At 44.4% G+C, this 20187-nt stretch overlaps 1 protein-coding gene across 2 annotated transcripts in view; it reads right to left on the minus strand.

The window, feature by feature from the left end:
- Window positions 1-20187, minus strand: part of LOC129838742 (USP6 N-terminal-like protein) — a 53851-nt gene that overhangs the window by 16372 nt on the left and 17292 nt on the right. The window contains exons 1-5 of one of the 2 annotated variants that reach the window (XM_055905897.1): window positions 18739-20065; window positions 8832-8905; window positions 6100-6182; window positions 4360-4399; window positions 3860-3940 (exon numbers count right to left, since the gene is read on the minus strand). In XM_055905897.1, the coding sequence (XP_055761872.1) occupies window positions 3860-3940; window positions 4360-4399; window positions 6100-6182; window positions 8832-8905; window positions 18739-18793 (333 nt within the window). In that variant the 5' untranslated portion in view covers window positions 18794-20065. Of the gene's footprint in view, window positions 1-3859; window positions 3941-4359; window positions 4400-6099; window positions 6183-8831; window positions 8906-18738; window positions 20066-20187 lie in introns of those variants that run through there. The other variant, XM_055905896.1, reaches the window with a different exon arrangement.

A 20187-nucleotide genomic window follows, 5' to 3' on the forward strand; every position in this document is an offset into this window, starting at 1 on the left:
TTTACTCACTACGCGCTTTAGCACTCTGCGGTCCCGTTCTGTGAGCTTGTGTGGCCTACCACTTCGCGGCTGAGCCGCTGTTGCTCCTAGACGTTTCCACTTCACAATAACAGCACTTACAGTTGACCGGGGCAGCTCTAGAAGGACAGAAATTTAACGAACTGACTTGTTGGAAAGGTGGCATCCTATGACGGTGCCACGTTGAAAGTCACTGACCTCTTCAGTAAGGACAAACATTGACATACTGCCAATGTTTGTCTATAGAAATTGCATGGCTGTGTGCTCGATTTTATTCAGCTGTCAGTCAAGCAACGGGGGTGGCTATAAATAGCCTAACTTGAAGTGGTGTCCACATACTTTTAGTGTGTCATACATATATACACAGACATATATACACACACACAGTGCATCTTCATTACTCAGCAGGCAGAACACAGAGAGGTGGGAGAAGAGAGAGAAACATTGATTTGGAAGGAGATGTGTTTAGGCATCGGATGGCCAGTGATGGGTGATAATTAAAGGTTAACAAATCAGTTTAGGTTGTATGCTCATAGTGCATGTTAGTATGTGTATGTGAGTGAGTGTGTGTAGTATACGTGTTCTCTGAGTGTGGAGGTGTGTGTTTGTACTGTGTAGTGTGTGTGTGTGTGTGTGTTTGTACTGTGTAGTGTGTGTGTGTTTGTACTGTGTAGTGTGTGTGTGTGTGTGTAGTGTGTGTGTGTGTGTGTGTGTGTGTTTGTACTGTGTAGTGTGTGTGTTTGTACTGTGTGTGTGTGTGTGTGTGTTTGTACTGTGTACTGTGTGTGTGTTTGTACTGTGTGTGTGTTTGTACTGTGTGTGTGTGTGTGTGTGTGTAGTGTGTGTGTGTGTTTGTACTGTGTAGTGTGTGTGTGTGTTTGTACTGTGTAGTGTGTGTGTGTTTGTACTGTGTAGTGTGTGTGTGTTTGTACTGTGTAGTGTGTAGTGTGTAGTGTGTGTGTGTTTGTACTGTGTAGTGTGTGTGTGTTTGTACTGTGTAGTGTGTAGTGTGTAGTGTGTGTGTGTTTGTACTGTGTAGTGTGTGTGTGTGTGTGTGTGTGTGTGTGTGTGTGTGTGTGTGTGTGTGTCAGATAGACCCACTCAGGGCTTGACGTCTCTACAGCGACAGCCTTGTAATTAGGGCTCTGATGAGGAAGTCAATGAGTGCACCTGTTCCACTAATCATCAATTGGTGTGTGTATGTTTGTGGGCATGGTTTCTTTTGGTGAGTTTATAGTGTCTGTTTGTGTGTGTGTGTGTATGAGATCTAATGGCTCTTCAGCGTAGAGAACCTGCCTTACAGACGCTAGAACCTGCCTTACAGACGCTAGAACCTGCCTTACAGACGCTAGAACCTGCCTTACAGACGCTAGAACCTGCCTTACAGACGCTAGAACCTGCCTTACAGACGCTAGAACCTGCCTTACAGACGCTAGAACCTGCCTTACAGACGCTAGAACCTTATGACTGCATTAGTATGCTATTGTTTACAGCAGCACAGGAAACAAAAAGAGCCATTAACTGTAACCTGTTTAACCTGTTGAGGCTGGGGGCGCTGTTGTCACTATTTATGGTAATCGTGTAATTTTTGAAACGGCTTCCTATAAAATTCTTGATCGTACAATATGCATATTATTATTATTTTTGGATAGAAAACAGTCTATAGTTTCTATAGGAGTTTTGTCTCTAAGTGGAACAGAACCCATTCTACAGCAATTTCCCTGACATGGAGTCAGATTTCAGAAATGTTGGCCCCTGATCTGGAGTCAGTTAAAAGGCCACTGTTATTGCTATGACTATACGGACACTGCTAACGTCTTCCCCTGGATGCCTTTACGTGATGACGATTTGAATGGGGTCGATTGCGCGTTCACAGGCACTATAAATTAAAAAACCCTGTAGCTAGTCACTCTTTTGGAGCTGCGTCATGCGCCTGGAGGACACCGACCCGCACCTGTTCCAAGCATTAGTGTTGGGAGTAATCTTTCTCCGGTCATGTTAAGACTCGTTATAGGAGTTAAAAACATCATAAAGGTAGTTAATTTAAAGCGTTTTATAGCAATTTATATCCGTTTAGTGCGATTTTGGGACATTTATTTCTGAAACGCTGTGAATCGCTGGGCACGCTTCCAGTTCATGCTGAACGCAGTTGGCATTTCCACATGGCAAGAGGACAGCTTTCCACCAAAAGACGATTAGACCCAAGAAAGGATCCTTTGCCCAAGATACTGATGGAAGAACAGCTCAAAGTAGGAAATTTTTATTATGATAAATCGTGTTTCTGTCGAAAAATGTTAGTGGCTTAGGACGCCATGTTTTTTGACGTAGCTTCGCTTGGCGCAAACTGTATTGAAAAGGATAATTTAAAAAATGTAATTCCGCGATTGTATTAAGAATTAAATTGTCTATCAATCGCTGTCCACCCTATATTTTTTAGTCACGTTTATGAGTATTTATGTATACGAGTAGATCACTGTCTAATATGGCGCACGGACATTTTCTCACCAGCTGGGCTACTTTCCCCATTGTCTAACCATGATTTTGGTGGCTAAATATGCACATTTTCGAACAAACTGTATTTGTATGTTGTAATGTGATGTTACAGGAGTGTCATCTGAAGAATTCTGAGAAGGTTAGTGAAAAAAATAATATATTTTGGCAATGTTTACGTTATCGCTCACTTTGGCTAGAATTAATGCTGGGGTAATGTTTGCACATGTGCTATGCTAATATAACGATTTATTGTGTTTTCGCTGTAAGACACTTAGAAAATCTGAAATATTGTCTGTATTCACAGGATCTGTGTCTTTCGATTAGTGTATGCTGTGTATTTTTACGAAATGTTTGATGATTAGTAAGTAGGTAAACACGTTGCTCTATGTAGTTATTCTAGTCCATTTGTGACGGTGGGTGCAATTGTAACCTATGCCATCTACCTGAAATATGCACATTTTTCTAACAAAACCTATCCCATACCATAAATATGTTATCAGACTGTCATCTGATGAGTTTTTTTCTTGGTTAGGGGCTATAAATATCTTAGTTTAGCCGAATTAGTGATAGCTACTGTTGTTGGTGGACAAAGAAAAGATGGTGGATTATGCTAATGTGTTTTTAGCTAATAGATTTACATCTTTACATATTGTGTCTTCCCTGTAAAACATTTTAAAAATCGGACATGTTGGCTGGATTCACAAGATCTGTGTCTTTCATTAGCTGTATTGGACTTTAATGTGTGAAAGTTAAATATTGAAAAAAAAAATTTTTTTTGAATTTCGCGGCTCTGCCTTTTCAGTGGGGGTGGGGGGGGTGTGCCGCTAGCGGCACCCTCATCCTAGACAGGTTAACCAGCCGAGAGAAACGAGTGGAGCACTGACTGCCAGAATACGGATAGGTGGGGGGGAGAAACAACAAGTCCTTGGTGGTTGTTGCTTGTCACGCAATTCTTGAAACCAGAGAAAGAGAGAGAACAAAGCTAAAACATTCCCCTAGCCAAGGTTAATTTAAAGACAAATCTCCAATTCCCACTGGAACCACCTCAGCGTACAGCTGAAGGACATCAGAACTGAATGCCCGAGGGCCCAACACCTATCATAAAGAAGACCCCAAACTCAGGCACTAACAAAGACCCCTACAAATGCTCTTCAGGGAGAGACTCACTAATATTTGTCCACCAAAGAGAAGAAGAGATGTGAGGCATGAGGAGTGGAGGAGAAGAATGTGGAATGTAATATTTGACAACAGGAATGTGGGAATGAGATATTTTAAGACAGACTGCAAGAAGGGGGAGAGATGGTGAGGGAGGAAGAGAGATGGTGAGGGAGGAAGAGAGAGATCGTACCTTTTCACTGTTCTTATACTTGTCCCAGCTCTTCATCATCTTCAGCCATTTTGAGGTCCTTTCTACCTCTATGTGTTTTTGCTGAGGGGACACAGGAAGTGGCATGTTAACACTTCCTCATTACCAAAACTCTGGAGGAACTGTATATGCAGACAAATATGCAGTAGCATACATTTTGCTTCATATTCTTAACACTATTTATGATGTAGGATGAGGCAAAGGTTACAGTGAAATTAGAATGCAATCTTAAAATCAGCTCAGAACAATATGAAACTCATCGTGAGCTACAGTAGAAGCCTACAAAGTGTTAGGATTCGGAAAAGGAAAGAACTTCTACATTCTCAGCAACCAAAGTTCTATTCATAGCAGTAATAGTAATCGTTATGCATGTGAAAGACATTTTCTTCTTTCTCATCTGTGAAGGCCATTTTACAGCGGCATAGACATGTGGGATGGGAGAGATGTAGTTAGCCCTGAGGGTCTGAAACCTGGTCGCTCACCTTCTCTTCCACCGAGTCGTAGGACGGAAGGTCATTCTCACTGGAGAGGAGAAAAAAAACAAGCTTTTGCATTGCACAGCTTTGGTTTATTTTATAGACACATTCTTGCTTTGAAAATATTCAAGGTATCAATCATTGTTTGACCATGGGCTTAGCTGGTCTGGGCCTTTAAGAACATTACACATTTGGTAGATGGGTGAAATGTTAGTAGACTGTCTCTCTGTCCAACTCAACTCCCTCATACGCAATGAAGATGGACAAGATGGAGCCCCAAGATGATATGTCTCAACGTGAATAAGGACCACTCAAAGATTCTTTCCAGAGGAAGTGGAGTCATTAAAGAAAGAAATGCTGTTTCTGCCAGCGCTCGTTTAACCTTCCCTAACACTCATCAAAGAGAGGGAACATTACTTGTCAGCAGCCAAGCAAACAGGAAATAACCCATTAAAACATTCCTCCATTCTGGCTACTGTCCTGTCCCAGTTTCAATGCCTTTATGGCTATCCGTCAGTTACACTATGAAACTAACAGTTCACAGCAGCACAGTTCTGTCTGTGCCACTACACCCACTGGCTTAGAACATAAAAATGGAATTTCCCCATGGTGGGGGCCTGTTCCAATACTCTCAAAATGCATCCTTCCTTCTTTTAGTAATATTAACTAATCTGTCCATGACTGGGCAAGTGAAAGTAAGGTTTCCTCTCCATTGCTTTAACCAATCCAACATAGGTCAGATCTGTGACGACTTCATGGAAGGGAACAGAGTCTGGGTCCCAACCCCCACTTCCTGTGTCTCTGTCCCGGGACTGCCCTGACCCCTGAACCTGGCCTTTGACTGCAAACTCTCTGTGCTTCCTACATGAGTTAGTTTGTGTCTGCCTGTAAATGGGGCATTCCCTTCTTTTCTCCCTCCTTGTCGTCGTCACACCCAGTCAGTATGACCTAGAAAGGGCTCTCCTTCATAGGCTATTTCATGGAGCCTGAGGCCTCATCTCTACTGTCTTAACCATGGGCCTCAGCTCTGTGTCCTAACCAGTCCAAAGTCCTGGCATTAGGCCAGAACCATAACCTTCAGCCAAGCCCCCATCTGCTCTCTTTCCATCCCTCTCTCTCCCAGACCATAGCCTTCACCCAGGGCCTCAACCTCTCCATCCTTCCCTCTCTCCAGACTGTAACCTTCTCTCCATCTCTCTCCAGACCGTGACTGGCCCTGGGCTCCGGCACGTCATCCCTCTCTCCCCTATACCGTGACTGGACCTGGGCCTGAGCTCCCACACTGATGCCCTGTGATTGTGGCTAACCCGGCAGCTTCCTGCCTGGACCAGCCCACATGTGCCAGCCTATATATATATATAACTGTTATAACTGCCTAAGAACAGTGTTGTTTAAGAGCCATGCAACCCCACTGCTGGCCATGCCAAAGCCACACAGCACACCAGGATATAGAGAGGGGCTTATACTCAACACCAAGCTGTATAGAGTCACTTTCTCCTACTTCAAGACAATGGTACTATTTTAAACTAGTGCTCTTTGAGGTTTTTACTGAAGTTAAATATCAGAACACAAACAAGGGGGAAGATTGTGGTGTGTGTGACTGAATCACATTTCAAAGATTATTTGCCATGTTTAATGAATTGATCACCTAAGGGTGTGTGTTTGTGTGTGTGTGTGTGTGTGTGTGTGTTTGTGTGTGTGTGTGTGTGTTTGTGTTTGTGTGTGCGTGTGTGTGTGCGCTCTTACTGTACGAAGCCGAAGCGGTCAATGACTTTGTACAGGTGGAAGCTTGCATCCTCCCAGGGTTCCACAGTGGCGCCCTCTTTTCCCTGCAATCAAAGAGCCTCATGGGTAAAGCAATAAATAACAAGTAGTTTGAAATGCATTTATGCTTTTAAAAAAAACATCCTTGGGAAAAACATTTTTTTTAACTTTGAATGCAGCACAAATGAGAATGAATACCAATGAGATACTTTGAATGTTAAGAAGTAAAGTAACTTAATGCCTATATAGAACTGAATGGCTGCATACTTTGTAAACATCGACACTATTACAATTGAGACAGAACATGAACATCAGTGTTATTCTATACTGAACAAAAATATAAACGCAACATGTAAAGTGTTGGTCCCATGTTTCATGAGCTGAAATAAATGATCCCAGACATTTTCCATACGCACAGAAAGCTTATTTCTCCCAAATTGTGTGCACAAATTTGTTTACATCCCTGTTAGTGAGCATGTCTGCTTTGCCAAGATAATCCATCCACCTGACAGGTGTGGCATATCAAGAATCAGATTAAACTGCATTATAATTACACAGGTGCACCTTGTGCGGGGGACAAAAAAGGCCACAAAAAATTTGCAGTTTTATCACACAACAAAATGCCACAGATGTCTCAAGTTGTGCAATTGGCATGCTGACTGCAACAATGTCCACCAGAGCTGTTGCCAGAGAATTTAATGTACATTTTTCTACCATAAGCCGCCCCCAAAGTAGTTTGAGAATTTGGCAGTACGTCCATCCGGACTCACAACCACAGACCATGTTAATGGCGTTGTGTGGACGAGCGGTTTGCTGATGTCAACGTTGTGAACAGAGTGCCCCGTGGTGGCGGTGGTGTTATGGTATGGGCAGGTAGGTATAGGCTACGGACAACGAACACGATTGACTTTTAACGATGGCAATTTGAATGCACAGAGCTACCGTGATGAGATCCTAAGGCCCATTGTCGTGCCATTCATCCGCTGCCATCACCTCATGTTTCAGCAGGATAATACACGGCTCCATGTCGCAAGGATCTGTACACAATTCCTGGAAGCTGAAAATGTCCCAGTTCTTCCATGGCCTGCATACTCAGACACATCACCCATTGAGCATGTTTGGGATGCGCTGGATTGACGTGTACGACAGCGTGTTCCAGTTCTCACCAATATCAAGCAACTTCGCACAGTCATTGAAGAGGAGTGGGACAACATTTTACAGGCCACAATCAACAGCCTGATCAACTCTATGTGAAGGAGACGTGTCGCGCTGCATGAGGTAAATGGTGGTCACACCAGATACGGACTGGTTCTGATCCACGCCACTACCTCTTTAAAAAAAAAAAGTATCTGTGACAAACAGATGCAAGGCAGTTAACCCACTGTTCCCCGGTAGGCCGTGATTGTAAATAACAATTTGTTCTTAACTGACTTGCCTTGTTAAATAAATGTATAAAAAAAGTCTAAAAAGGTGATGAATCAAAAAGAGAGCGAGCTAAACAATGTCCAGCATTGGCTGAGGTCTGCAAGGCCTGAAGACCAGCTGGATGTCTAAAAACATCTCTTCCTCCCGTTCTCCTTCCCTCTGTTTACTGGAAATCCTGTCCTAACTTAACCCAGCTCCCTCACACAGCAGAAACAGGGTAACATGAATAGAAATACATAAAAAAGACACATCTGGGATGAATAGATTGTTGTTACATCCAACCTCAGGCCGAACACACACCGAGCCTGGAAGAGATGTCAGTGGAGACACAGACTGTGTCTAAAGTCCGTGTCATGTGGTATCTGCGTATAGACACGGGGGCGCACGCACAAGACAGCTGTGTAAAATCAATGTCAGAGCAGAATTGGAGCATGATTCTGTTCAGTGTTCCACTTTGTCAAGCTTTCCATGATTCTGGTGTCTATGATTACCTCTGTCCCAGTTCGAGAGTGTATACAAGGTTTCTTCCAGTATTCTACTGTAGTCAAAGGAGGCCGTACTCCATCACTTGAATGAAACCCCATTGATAGAGAACATTTGAGGTCTGTAGTGAGAGCATGAACTCCATCTTTGTCTTGATGTTTTGATATCAGCCCCCCCCCCCCGACACTGTCATTATGAAACTGAATTGGTTTTGATTGGACTCGTTCCGCCTCGCCAACGAGAGAAAATGGACTCCTCTAGTGATCAGGGTCAAACATCAAAACATAATTAAACTCTGTGTCAGAGTGCCCGCCTCTCTCCTCCACTCCACCCCTCCCTCATTGCTCCTCTCTTAACGAGCGGGCTTGATTATACTGCCCGCTGGACTAAATTAAAAAGGCTCATTTATAAACCAGGCACGACGGCTGGCTATAGTGATGATGCCACAGGCAATGGAAAGAGGTGCCACACACACACACACACACACACACACACACACACACACACACACACACACACACACACACACACACACACACACACACACACACACACACACACACACACACACACACACACACACACACACACACACACACACACACACACACACACGATGGTGTGGATGGACACAGACTTTTCACCATCAGTCTGACAAATATCACAATTTTATGACAAGAAAACAAAGCACAAATCTCTGGAAACTTCCTGGAAAAATTGTTATCCCAGCTTCTGTCTGGTAGTGACAGAGGAACATTCAATGCTGCAGGTGATTTACTGTCCTTCATTAGTGGAGGGGTTCTTACCTTGTCATATTTGGAGATGATCTCAGCCCTCTCCTTCTCAAGCCTCAGCACAGCATCCTGCTCTGTACCAGACGCTGCCAGACAAAACAGAGGGTAGGGGGGGGAGGAATAAGAGGAAGATAGATGGAAGAAAAGGAGAGGAGTTCAAATGTCAACCTTTATATTGTGGTCCCAGTAGGCTCAGTGAAGGACAATACAGTCTGGAGGTGGTCGTGCTGTACCTTTTCACTACTATCAAACACTACGTGGTTCAGTTCTCTGGCCCCACACTGAGCCAGGGGTCAAAGGTTAAAGCCTGGCCTACTGTAGCACACACTGGGGGGCATGTCTGAGTCACACTGGTGGAACCAGCTGGACTCACCAGGGGTGGAGTGTATCATACACAGCTAAGAGGCTGTTTGAGAGCAGTAGTGTGTGTGTGTGTTTGAGAGCCGTTGAGTTGAGCCACTTTGAGCTCAAAATGGAGACCAGTGTCATAGAGGGACGTCCCTATGTGACAGACGCGGTGTGTGCACACGTCAGCTATTATGCCCCAGATGGACAATTAGCGAGAAACTGTCCAGGGTGGCCAGGATGCGTGAGCGTGACCAGGATGACCAGGATGCGTGAGCGTGACCAGGATGCGTGAGAGTGACCAGGATGACCAGGATGCGTGAGCGTGACCAGGATGCGTGAGCGTGACCAGGATGCGTGAGCGTGACCAGAAAGCGTGAGCGTGACCAGGATGCGTGAGCGTGACCAGGATGACCAGGATGCGTGAGCGTGACCAGGATGACCAGGATGCGTGAGCGTAACCAGGATGACCAGGATGCGTGAGCGTAACCAGGATGACCAGGATGCGTGAGCGTGACCAGGATGCGTGAGCGTGACCAGGATGCGTGAGCGTGACCAGGATGCGTGAGCGTGACCAGGATGCGTGAGCGTGACCAGGATGCGTGAGCGTGACCAGGATGCGTGAGCGTGACCAGGATGCGTGAGCGTGACCAGGATGCGTGAGCGTGACCAGGATGCGTGAGCGTGACCAGGATGCGTGAGCGTGACCAGGATGCGTGAGCGTGACCAGGATGCGTGAGCGTGACCAGGATGCTGAGGGCGCCGAACAAAGGTGCACGCACACCTCCTTTATCTCAACTGTACCAGTCAACCAAGTGAGTTTCCTCCATTTACAATCCTTGGTTTCCTCATCAGATGATGACTGTAGGAGCTGACCGGTCGAATGTAAAGGTCCGACAAACAGTCACTCCACACACACACTGCCACTTCCTGATTCAGCAGCCAATGGGAAGCTCAAAATACAGGAAAGCACGTTAACAAAGCTGGCACAGAATATACGTGTGTGTGTGTGTGTGTGTGTGTGTGTGTGTGTGTGTGTGTGTGTGTGTGTTCATGGTTTGAAGCGCTGTGGTAATAGTGGAAAAAATGTGGGAAACTAAAAAGTCTAGGTCAGATTTATTGAAAGAGCCCCATTGGTTCTATGAGTTCACCAATAACAGGTAGTTACATTACATTTACATTTAAGTCATTTAGCAGACGCTCTTATCCAGAGCGACTTACAAATTGGTGCATTCACCTTATGACATCCGGGGTCATGACATAGTTCTTGTGATGGCATTCGGTCAGCCAGAATATACTGTGCATCTGTGTTTTCCATTAGCCAAAGGCTGGTACTAAATCATCCTTCCTGATGGAAAAAGATAGTGAATCTTTCCAGGCGACGGACCAATTGGCATTTCACCTGCTTTGATGTACCTGCACTTAGCCGCAAGCCAAATGCACATTAGAAAGACAAGGTGTGTGTGTGTGTGTGTGTGCGCCTTAGACACATTGGACTCACGCGGCGATTGAGAATAAACAAAGCACTGAACTAATTTCCTGTAAATCTATTTTTACACAGATTGAGGCAGCTTGCCAACCATGTCAGTGTGAGAATAAATACATTGCTCCACACACAGCACAAGAAAGAACACAATACTGTGTTCTTAGTGAAAGAGGCTATTGTAGATACTCTGTGTGTGCTACTGTGTTTACTGAGCTGGTGTGAGACATGACGTAATTCTCTCCGTTCACCAGAGTGGCAGAGCAGCAACCACCAATGAGGATACAGCTTTTCAACCCTCTCCACCAATGAGATGTGCTGCTTCGCCTCCACTTAAGAAGTACAAGGTCCCAAGAAAAGGGTGGTTTTACAGTTTTAAATCATTAGATTTTTTCTCTTATCTTTCACATTTTCAGTCAGTATTCCAACAGGAACTATTCCACTTTGATTCTTCCCCACTTCCTCCCTGGGCTCGTCCGGAATTCCAATATGTCCGAACAAACGTTGCTCTTATCGAGCCGGCCAGAATTTTTATGACAGGGTGGTGTGTAACTGTCTGTCAAAGTGAAAGGCATGCCGCCATTTTCTGACAATGGCACACAGAGTGGGAGAAGGGACAGCAGGGGGACACTGTCTGGAAACAAATAACGCCCCCCCCCCCCACTGAATTTTTCCATGGTTCAGTGGAATGGAATTCTGGGTCTTGAGTCTTCCCATAGTAAAGCCCAGTGTTGGCAGCAGTAACACACACTGAACCCCCCAGCGGCCATATTAGTATTCAACAGGGGCAGCGCTTAAGCTAAACGCAATTAGACTCTTTCATGCTCGGGGAATGGCACTGGCATCCGTGACTCCGTGTTTGTAAGGGGTTGGAGGCTCATTCAGAATGATTGTGTTTGTTGTGTTGCTTGGACTACTGTGACTCCTCGTGCCTACAGAACACTCCTGGACAAGCCCCTTCCTTGACCCCCTACCTCCCTGACCTTTCACCCCTCACTCATCCTCCTCTGCCAGTCTCAATCGCTTCCTCTTCACATGGCAGTGCCCTGTGGCGACGGCTGGGTAGAACGGCAGGTCATTTCCCTCTCCCGCTGCGATTAAAATGTCCCCATCGGTTTAGTGCTTTGCCTGAGTGGAAATTACCCGGTTCTCCGCTTTCCCCTTCACTCCTGCTCTCTACCACCCGTCAAACAGCTGTCCCTCTCTTTCTCTCCATCCATCACAGAGGTCATAACAGAGTATAGAAAGCTGTCATTTTCCTTGCTGAAAGGTATTAATCATACATTAGGCTGCTGGAAAACGTCACTGAAAGAACAAAGGAGAGAACTGGTCTCGCTCACTCACAGATTAGGGACAACATGTTGTCAATCTGTATATAACCTGTTTGTCCATGATGATTCAACTGTAGATCAAGTCTATAAAATAATTAACTTAGGATCATGCATTCATCCAATCAGACTCAGTCTTCGGGACAACAGCATCATCAAAAACAAGACGTTAAAATAACATCCCTCTCAGTTAACATAATAACACTGTCTTCCTGTATTCGTCTTTCTGAAAAGTATGTCTGTATTCATCACAACTCCTGTCAAATAATGAGTCTGGATGACTGTAAACAACTGTATGACAATATGTAATACTCTGCTCCTCTCTTTTAGAGTCTAGCGGTTTCTAGTCCAAGAATTGTCTTCATAAGAAGTAGTGTTATTTTGCTCTCTGCTCCTCTCTCCCTCCAAGTTAACACTCGTTGCCGGTTCTTATCTGCAAAGGTACTGAAGTTGCATGGTTCTAATGGAAAGCCTGGATGGAGGAGAAGTCATTTCTTGTCCTTTGTTCTTGAACTCACAGTGCCTCACACTTCACTTTGTTCATCCGCCTCTCAGCCTGCCTGTGTTCAGCCAATCAACACGTCCCAAGGCCAGACCTGGAGCCGACCAAGCTGAGAGTGCTGCCTCTATTCACCTTACCGCATTACATATTGGGGAAAAAAGGATCTATAAAGGCAATCACGAAGTGCACCAGGGCCATGTCAAATCATGCCTTGAAATGAATAGAATGTAAAAAGTGAACAATTAGAGAAATGCCTACTAGAGAAGGACTGAAAGTGAAATAAAACATTGGCGTTTGTGGTACGCCAAAGTTCTAAATGGAGCCTCTGTGTGTTGTCGCACCATTGTGTGTTCAAATATACAAACACACACACTAGCCTGATGTCACCCAATTGTCAGGGTAACAGCAAAAAAAACTGCATGCTAACCACATGTGGCATAACACTGGGCATGCTATTAGCATTAGAGGTCGACCGATTATGCTTTTTCAACGCCGATACCGATTATTGGAGGACCAAAAACCCGATACCGATTAAATCGGACGATTTTTTATGACAATTACAACAATACTGAATGAACACTTATTTTAACTTAATACAATACATCAATAAAATCAATTTAGCCTCAAATAAATAATGAAACATGTTCAATTTGGTTTAAATAATGCAAAACCAAAGTGTTGGAGAAGAAAGTAAAAGTGCAATATGTGCCATGTAAAAAAGCTGACGTTTAAGTTCCTTGCTCAGAACATGAGAACATATGAAAGCTGGTGGTTCCTTTTAACATGAGTCTTCAATATTCCCAGGTAAGAAGTTTTAGGTTGTAGTTATTATAGGAATTATAGGACTATTTCTCTCTATACGATTTGTATTTCATATACCTTTGACTATTGGATGTTCTTATAGGCACTTTAGTATTGCCAGTGTAACAGTATAGCTTCCATCCATGCCTCTCCTCGCCGCTACCTGGGCTCGAACCAGGAACACATCGACAACAGCCACCCTCGAAGCAGCGTTACCCATGCAGAGCAAGGGGAACAACTACTCCAAGTCTCAGAGCGAGTGAAACGCTATTAGCGCGCACCCCGCTAACTAGCTAGCCATTTCACATCGGTTACACCAGCCTAATCTGCTGCTGGCAAAACGCACAAAAGTGCTGTTTGAATGAATGCTTACGAACCTGCTGGTGCCTACCATCGCTCAGTCAGACTGCTCTATTAAATCATAGACTTAATTATAACATAATAACACACAGAAATACGAGCCTTAGGTCATTAATATGGTCGAATCCGGAAACTATCATCTCAAAAACAAAACGTTTATTCTTTCAGTGAAATACGGAACCGTTCCGTATTTTATCTAATGGGTGGCATCCATAAGTCTAAATATTCCCGTTATATTGCACAACCTTCAATTTTATGTCATAATTACGTACAATTCTGGCAAATTAGGCGGCACGAACTGTTGCATATACACTAACTCTGCGTGCAATGAACGCAAGAGAAGTGACAAAATTTCACCTGGTTAATATTGCCTGCTAACCTGGATTTCTTTTAGTTAAATATGCAAGTTAAGAAATATATACTTCTGTGATTGATTTTAAGAAAGGCATTGATGTTTATGGTTAGGTACACATTGGAGCAACGATACGCACCGCATCGATTATATGCAACGCAGGACACGCTAGATAAACTAGTAATATCATCAACCATGTGTAGTTAACTAGTCATTATGATTGATTGATTTTTATAAGATAAGTTTAATACTAGCTAGCAACTTACCTTGGTTTACTGCATTCGCGTAACAGGCAGGCTCCTCGTGGAGTGCAATGTAATCAGGTGGTTCGAGCGTTGGACTAGTTAACTATAAGGTTGCAAGATTGAATCCCCCGAGCTGACAAGGTAAATCTGTCATTCTGCCCCTGAACAAGGCAGTTAACCCACAGTTCCTAGGCCGTCATTGAAAATAAGAATGTGTTCTTAACTGACTTGCCGAGTTAAATAAAGATTAAATAAAGGTGTAAAACAAACAACAACAAAAATTGGCCAAATCGGTGTCCAAAAACACTTTGTTATGTTTGTTGTTATGATTGTTATGAAAACTTGAAATCGGCCCTAATTAATTGGCCATTCCGATTAATCGGTCGACCTCTAATTAGCATAGCTTCAAAACTATATTCATTTGCCCAAACTAGATGTAAAACACAAACGTGTTTCTACCTGTACCCAACCACATCACACATACAGTTGAAGTCGGAAGTTAACATACACTTAGGTTGGAATCATTTAAACTCGTTTTTCAACCACTCCACAAATTTTTTGTTAACAAACTATAGTTTTGGCAAGTCGGTTAGGACATCTACTTTGTGCATGACACAAGTAATTTTTCCAACAATTATTTACAGACAGATTATTTCACTATCACAATTCCAGTGGGTCAGAAGTTTACATACGCTAAGTTGACTGTGCCTTTAAACAGCTTGGAAAATTCCAGAACATGATGTCATGGCTTTAGAAGCTTTGAATAGGCAAATTGACATCATTTGAGTCAATTGGAGGTCTACCTGTGGATGTATTTCAAGGCCTACCTTCAAACTCAGTGCCTCTTTGCTTGACATCATGGGAAAATCTAAAAGAAATCAGCCAAAAAAACGAATTGTAGACCTCCACAAGTCTGGCTCATCCTTGGGAGCAATTTCAAAACGCCTGAAGGTACCACGTTCATCTGTACAAACAACAGTACGCAAGTATAAACACCATGGGACCATGCAGCCGCCATACTGCTCAGGAAGGAGACACGTTCTGTCTCCTAGAGATGAATGTACTTTGGTGTGAAAAGTGCAAATCAATCCCAGAACAGCAGCAAAGGACCTTGTGAAGATATTGGAGGAAACAGGTACAAAAGTATCTATATCCACAGTAAAACGAGTCCTATATCGAAATAACCTGAAAGGCCACTCAGCAAGGAAGAAGTCACTGCACCAACACTGCCATAAAAAAAGCCAGACTATGATTTGCAACTGCACATTGGGACAAAGATCATACTTTTTGGAGAAATGTCCTCTGGTCTGATGAAACAAAAATAGAACTGTTTGGCCATAATGACCATTGTTATATTTGGAGGAAAAAGGAGGAGGCTTGCAAGCCGAGGAGAACACCATCCCAACCGTGAAGCATGGGGGTGGCAGCATCATGTTGTGGGGGTGCTTTGCTGCAGGAGGGACTGGTGCACTTCACAAAATAGATGGCATCATGAGGCAGGAAAATTATGTGGATATTGAAGCAACATCAAGACATCAGTCAGGAAGTTAAAGCTTGGTCGCAAATGGGTCTTCCAAATGGACAATGACCCCAAGCATACTTCCAAAGTTTTGGCAAAATGGCTTAAAGACAGTAAAATCAAGGTGTTGGAGTGGCCATCACAAAGCCATGACCTCAATCCCATAGAACATTTGTGGGCAGAACTGAAAAAGCGTGTGTGAGCAAGGAGGCCTACAAACCTGCCTCAGTTACACCAGCTCTGTCAGGAGGAATGGGCCAAAATTCTCCCAATTTATTGTGGGAAGCTTGTGGAAGGCTACCCAAAATGTTTGACATAAGACAGGGAATTTTTACTAGGATTAAATGTTAGGAATTGTGAAAAACTGAGTTTAAATGTAGTTGGCTAAGGTGTATGTAAACTTCCGACTTCAACTGTAGTTGACTTCAACAGTAGGGTTACACAATTTGGGGAATATTCAGAGGTGGAAACTTTCCGTGGGAATTAATGGGAATATATGCAAATTAATATTAAATCCATTTAAATGTAGATTATTTTTGCATTGGATATATTTACCATATATGGAGACAGAAACAAACATTTTACCTTATCATAAGTAGACATGATTGCAAATGATTAAATCCTTACAATAGAAATAAAAAAACTATTTAGTAATGAATTGAACTTTAATTAAATGAGTTGACTCTTCACATGGGATGATTTCACTGAACAAAAGGAATATTGAATCATCACCAATGATCCATCGCATCTCCCAAAAACATTATCATGCATCTGTAAAATGATAGTCTAGAAACTAAAGCTTTGGTTGTCTTCCTCTCAGGCTTCCATGTCTTCTCCCTGGACCTCCTCAATGTCCACCTCTTGAACATCAGACTCTGAGGCCTCATCTTCACTGTCACTTTCCAACCTTGTTGAGGATGGCTCGTTGTCAGGCTCAAAAAGCTTCAAATTTGCCCGGATGGCCACCAATTTTTCAACCCTTGTATTGGTCAGCCTGTTGCGTGCTTTGGTGTGTGTGTTCCCAAACAAGGACCAGTTGCGCTCTGAGGCAGCTGATGTTGGTGGGATTTGGAGGATGACGGAGGCAACAGGGGAAAGAGCCTCAGATCCACAAAGTCCCTTCCACCAGGTGGCTGATGAGATATGTTGGCACGAGTGCCATATTGCATCTCCATCCCAAAGCCCCTGCTTGGAAGTGTACTTCGCCAGACTGCCAAGAACCTTGCCCTCATCCAGGCCAAGGTGGCGAGACACTGTAGTGATGACACCATAGGACTTGTTGATCTCTGCACCAGACAGGATGCTCTTGCCAGTATACTTGGGGTCCAACATGTACGCTGTGGCGTGTATGGGTTTCAGGCAGAAGTCTTCACGCTTTTTGATGTATTTCAGAACTGCAGTTTCCTCTGCTTGGAGCAACAGTGAAATGGGCAGGGCAGTACGGAATTGTTCTCTTACATCAGACAGGATGGCACTGTCTCCCTGCAATCCATGCAATGGCTACTGCTATATGTTTCAGGAGTTTCAGGCTGCTTACCACTCTCAACCAAAATACATCATCCAGGAGGATCCTCTTGATGGGGCTGTCCATTTCAGCAGACTGTGATATGGTCATTTCTTGAAGAGACTCCTTCCCCTCCAGGAGACTGTCAAACATGATGACAACACCACCCCAACGGGTGTTGCTAGGCAGCTTCAATGCGGTGCTCTTATTCTTCTCACTTTGCTTGGTGAGGTAGATTGCTGCTATAACTTGAGGACCCTTCACATACCTAACCATTTCCTTGGCTCTCTTGTAGAGTGTATCCATTGATTTCATTGCCATGATGTCCTTGAGGAGCAGATTCAATGAATGAGCAGCACAGCCAATGGGTGTGATGACTGCCTTCAGCTCATCTGCAATGTAGAGACCGGTGTGTCTGTTGTCCCTTGTGTCTGTGCTCTTGTAGAATAATGGTTGAGGGGTGGAGATGATGTAGTTAATTATTCCTTGCCCACGAACATTTGACTACCCATCAGAAATGACTGCAGTATAGCCTGCTTTCTCTATGATTTGCTTGACCTTCACTTTAACTTTGCTGAACTCTGCATCCAGCATATGAGTAGATAAAGCATGTCTGGTTGGAGGGGTGTGTGCTGGGCGAAGAACATTCAGAAATCTCTTCCAATACACATTGCCTGTGAGCATCAGAGGTGAACCAGTTGCATACACAGCTTGAGCAAGACATTCATCAGCATTTCTCTGACTACGTTCCATTGAGTCAAAATAACTTATGATTCCAGGAGGACCATGAGCTGTTGCTATCGATAAGGTGTCTGATTCATAATTTTCACCTCGAATAGAAGTAGAGGGACTTTTGTCAGAGGTTGCTTGTTGTGAGCGCTGAGCGAACTTTATGCACTTGGCCAGATGATTCTGCGTCTTTGTTGCATTCTTCACATATGATTTGGTGTAACAGTATAACTTTACGTCGTCCCCTCGCCCCGACACGGGCGCGAACCAGGGACCATCTGCACACCAACAACGGTCGCCCACGAAGCATCGTTACCCATCGCTCCACAAAGGCCGCGGCCCTTGCAGAGCAAGGGGCAACCCTACTTAAGTCTCAGAGCAAGTGACGTAACTGATTGAAATGCTACTAGCGCGTACCCGCTAACTAGCTAGCCATTTCCAATCCGTTACATTGGCACAGTATTTGCAAATGTACACCATGAAGACATGTCTACCCACAGAGTAGTTTACCCTCAATCTACGTTGACAGACAGGTTATAAATACCATGTGATCTTTCATGTCTCCAAGTACCTGAATCTCAATTGTAAACTGCGCAACACCATTAGAACTGTATCATTTAAGTTACAAAATTCAATCTGACAGAAGCAATAGCGGTTCTTGAACACCAGCAGTTTGTCCTAGTAAGGTGGCAAAAAACCAACGCAGTATTTTCTGCCTGAAGTCAGTTGCCTCAGTGACATCATGTCTTACCTCTCTCCACGCTCTCTGTTGGATCCTCCAGTCTACTGAGAGATTTAGTCCGCATTAGTGCCAGCCCGGGCTGGACGAACAACTCATCCCAGAACCACCGACTGCCACGGCAACTACTTCGCACGACCACAGTCCACGTACCAATGAGAGGAACCAGAGAGACAGACAAATGGTGGCTTGTATTGATACACTCTTCTGAGCAGCAGACGGGAGATCAGAGTGGTCGAGTTTGAGGGCCTCTTGTCACAATGCAGCTGTTTGTTTACTTTACAAAGAGATTAGAGGAGGAGAGAAGGAGAGGGAGAACGAGGGACACTGACTTCAACATCAAGTCACCGCTATCCCACTCACGACATTCCACACACACACACACACACACACACACACAACAGCCTCTATTCAATACATCAGAGAAGAGAGGGAGGGAGAGAAGTCGTAAATAAGAGAGAGGGAGGGAAAGAGGGACAGGGAGAGAGAGATGAGGAAGACAGTGGGTGGGACACGGAGAGGGAGATCCGAAATCAAGGGAGAGCCAAGTGTTTTTGAGAAACAGCCTTCATTAACGAGACTCATTTTCAACTCCTGTGGCGAGTCGTATACCCGGAACGATCATGTCGATCAGGCATATTGCAGGACAGCCGGGGAGAGAAGAGGGAGAGAGGGAGAAAAGGAGAGGAAGTAAGATAATGGTTTCCATCTCCTCCCTCGATCGCTACAGTATGTATCTACCCTGGCACACACAAACGACCCAGGCCAACGCCCAGTAAGGGAATGGCTGATGTGGCTGAAATGGCATTTTAAAGCATCGAGGTCATCCTGCAGGGCAGGCAGGCAGGCTTGGAGGTTCTGGCGTTCTTTCTGGGAATGTTCTCACACACTGGATACTTTCTGAGAAGAGACACGTCCACTGCTACCATGCTGTCAGTAACATGGCTTGAGAGCTATTGAGCACATTCCAGTGAATCCTCTTCAAAATAAGGACAGAGTAAATTCATTTCAAATTAATGTTATGAAACGCATCTCGCCTTCACTCTTGCCCTCTCTGTATTTGTTAAGAGCAGCAGGATATTGTTCTTTCGTGTGAGAAGTTGACCCTTCACCTCACTCTCGACTGTTGTACAGCGAGCGCTCTCTCTCTCTCTCTCCCGACTGTTGTACATTTCTCTCTCTCTCCCGACTGTTGTACATTTCTCTCTCTCTCCCGACTGTTGTACATTTCTCTCTCTCTCCCGCCTGTTGTACATTTCTCTCTCTCCCGCCTGTTGTACACCTCTCTCTCTCTCCCGCCTGTTGTACACCTCTCTCTCTCTCCCGCCTGTTGTACACCTCTCTCTCTCTCCCGCCTGTTGTACACCTCTCTCTCTCTCCCGCCTATTGTACACCTCTCTCTCTCTCCCGCCTGTTGTACACCTCTCTCTCTCTCCCGCCTGTTGTACACCTCTCTCTCTC

The sequence above is a fragment of the Salvelinus fontinalis genome, chromosome 39 (assembly GCF_029448725.1).
Source record: "Salvelinus fontinalis isolate EN_2023a chromosome 39, ASM2944872v1, whole genome shotgun sequence".
In the NCBI taxonomy this organism is placed as follows: domain Eukaryota; kingdom Metazoa; phylum Chordata; class Actinopteri; order Salmoniformes; family Salmonidae; genus Salvelinus; species Salvelinus fontinalis.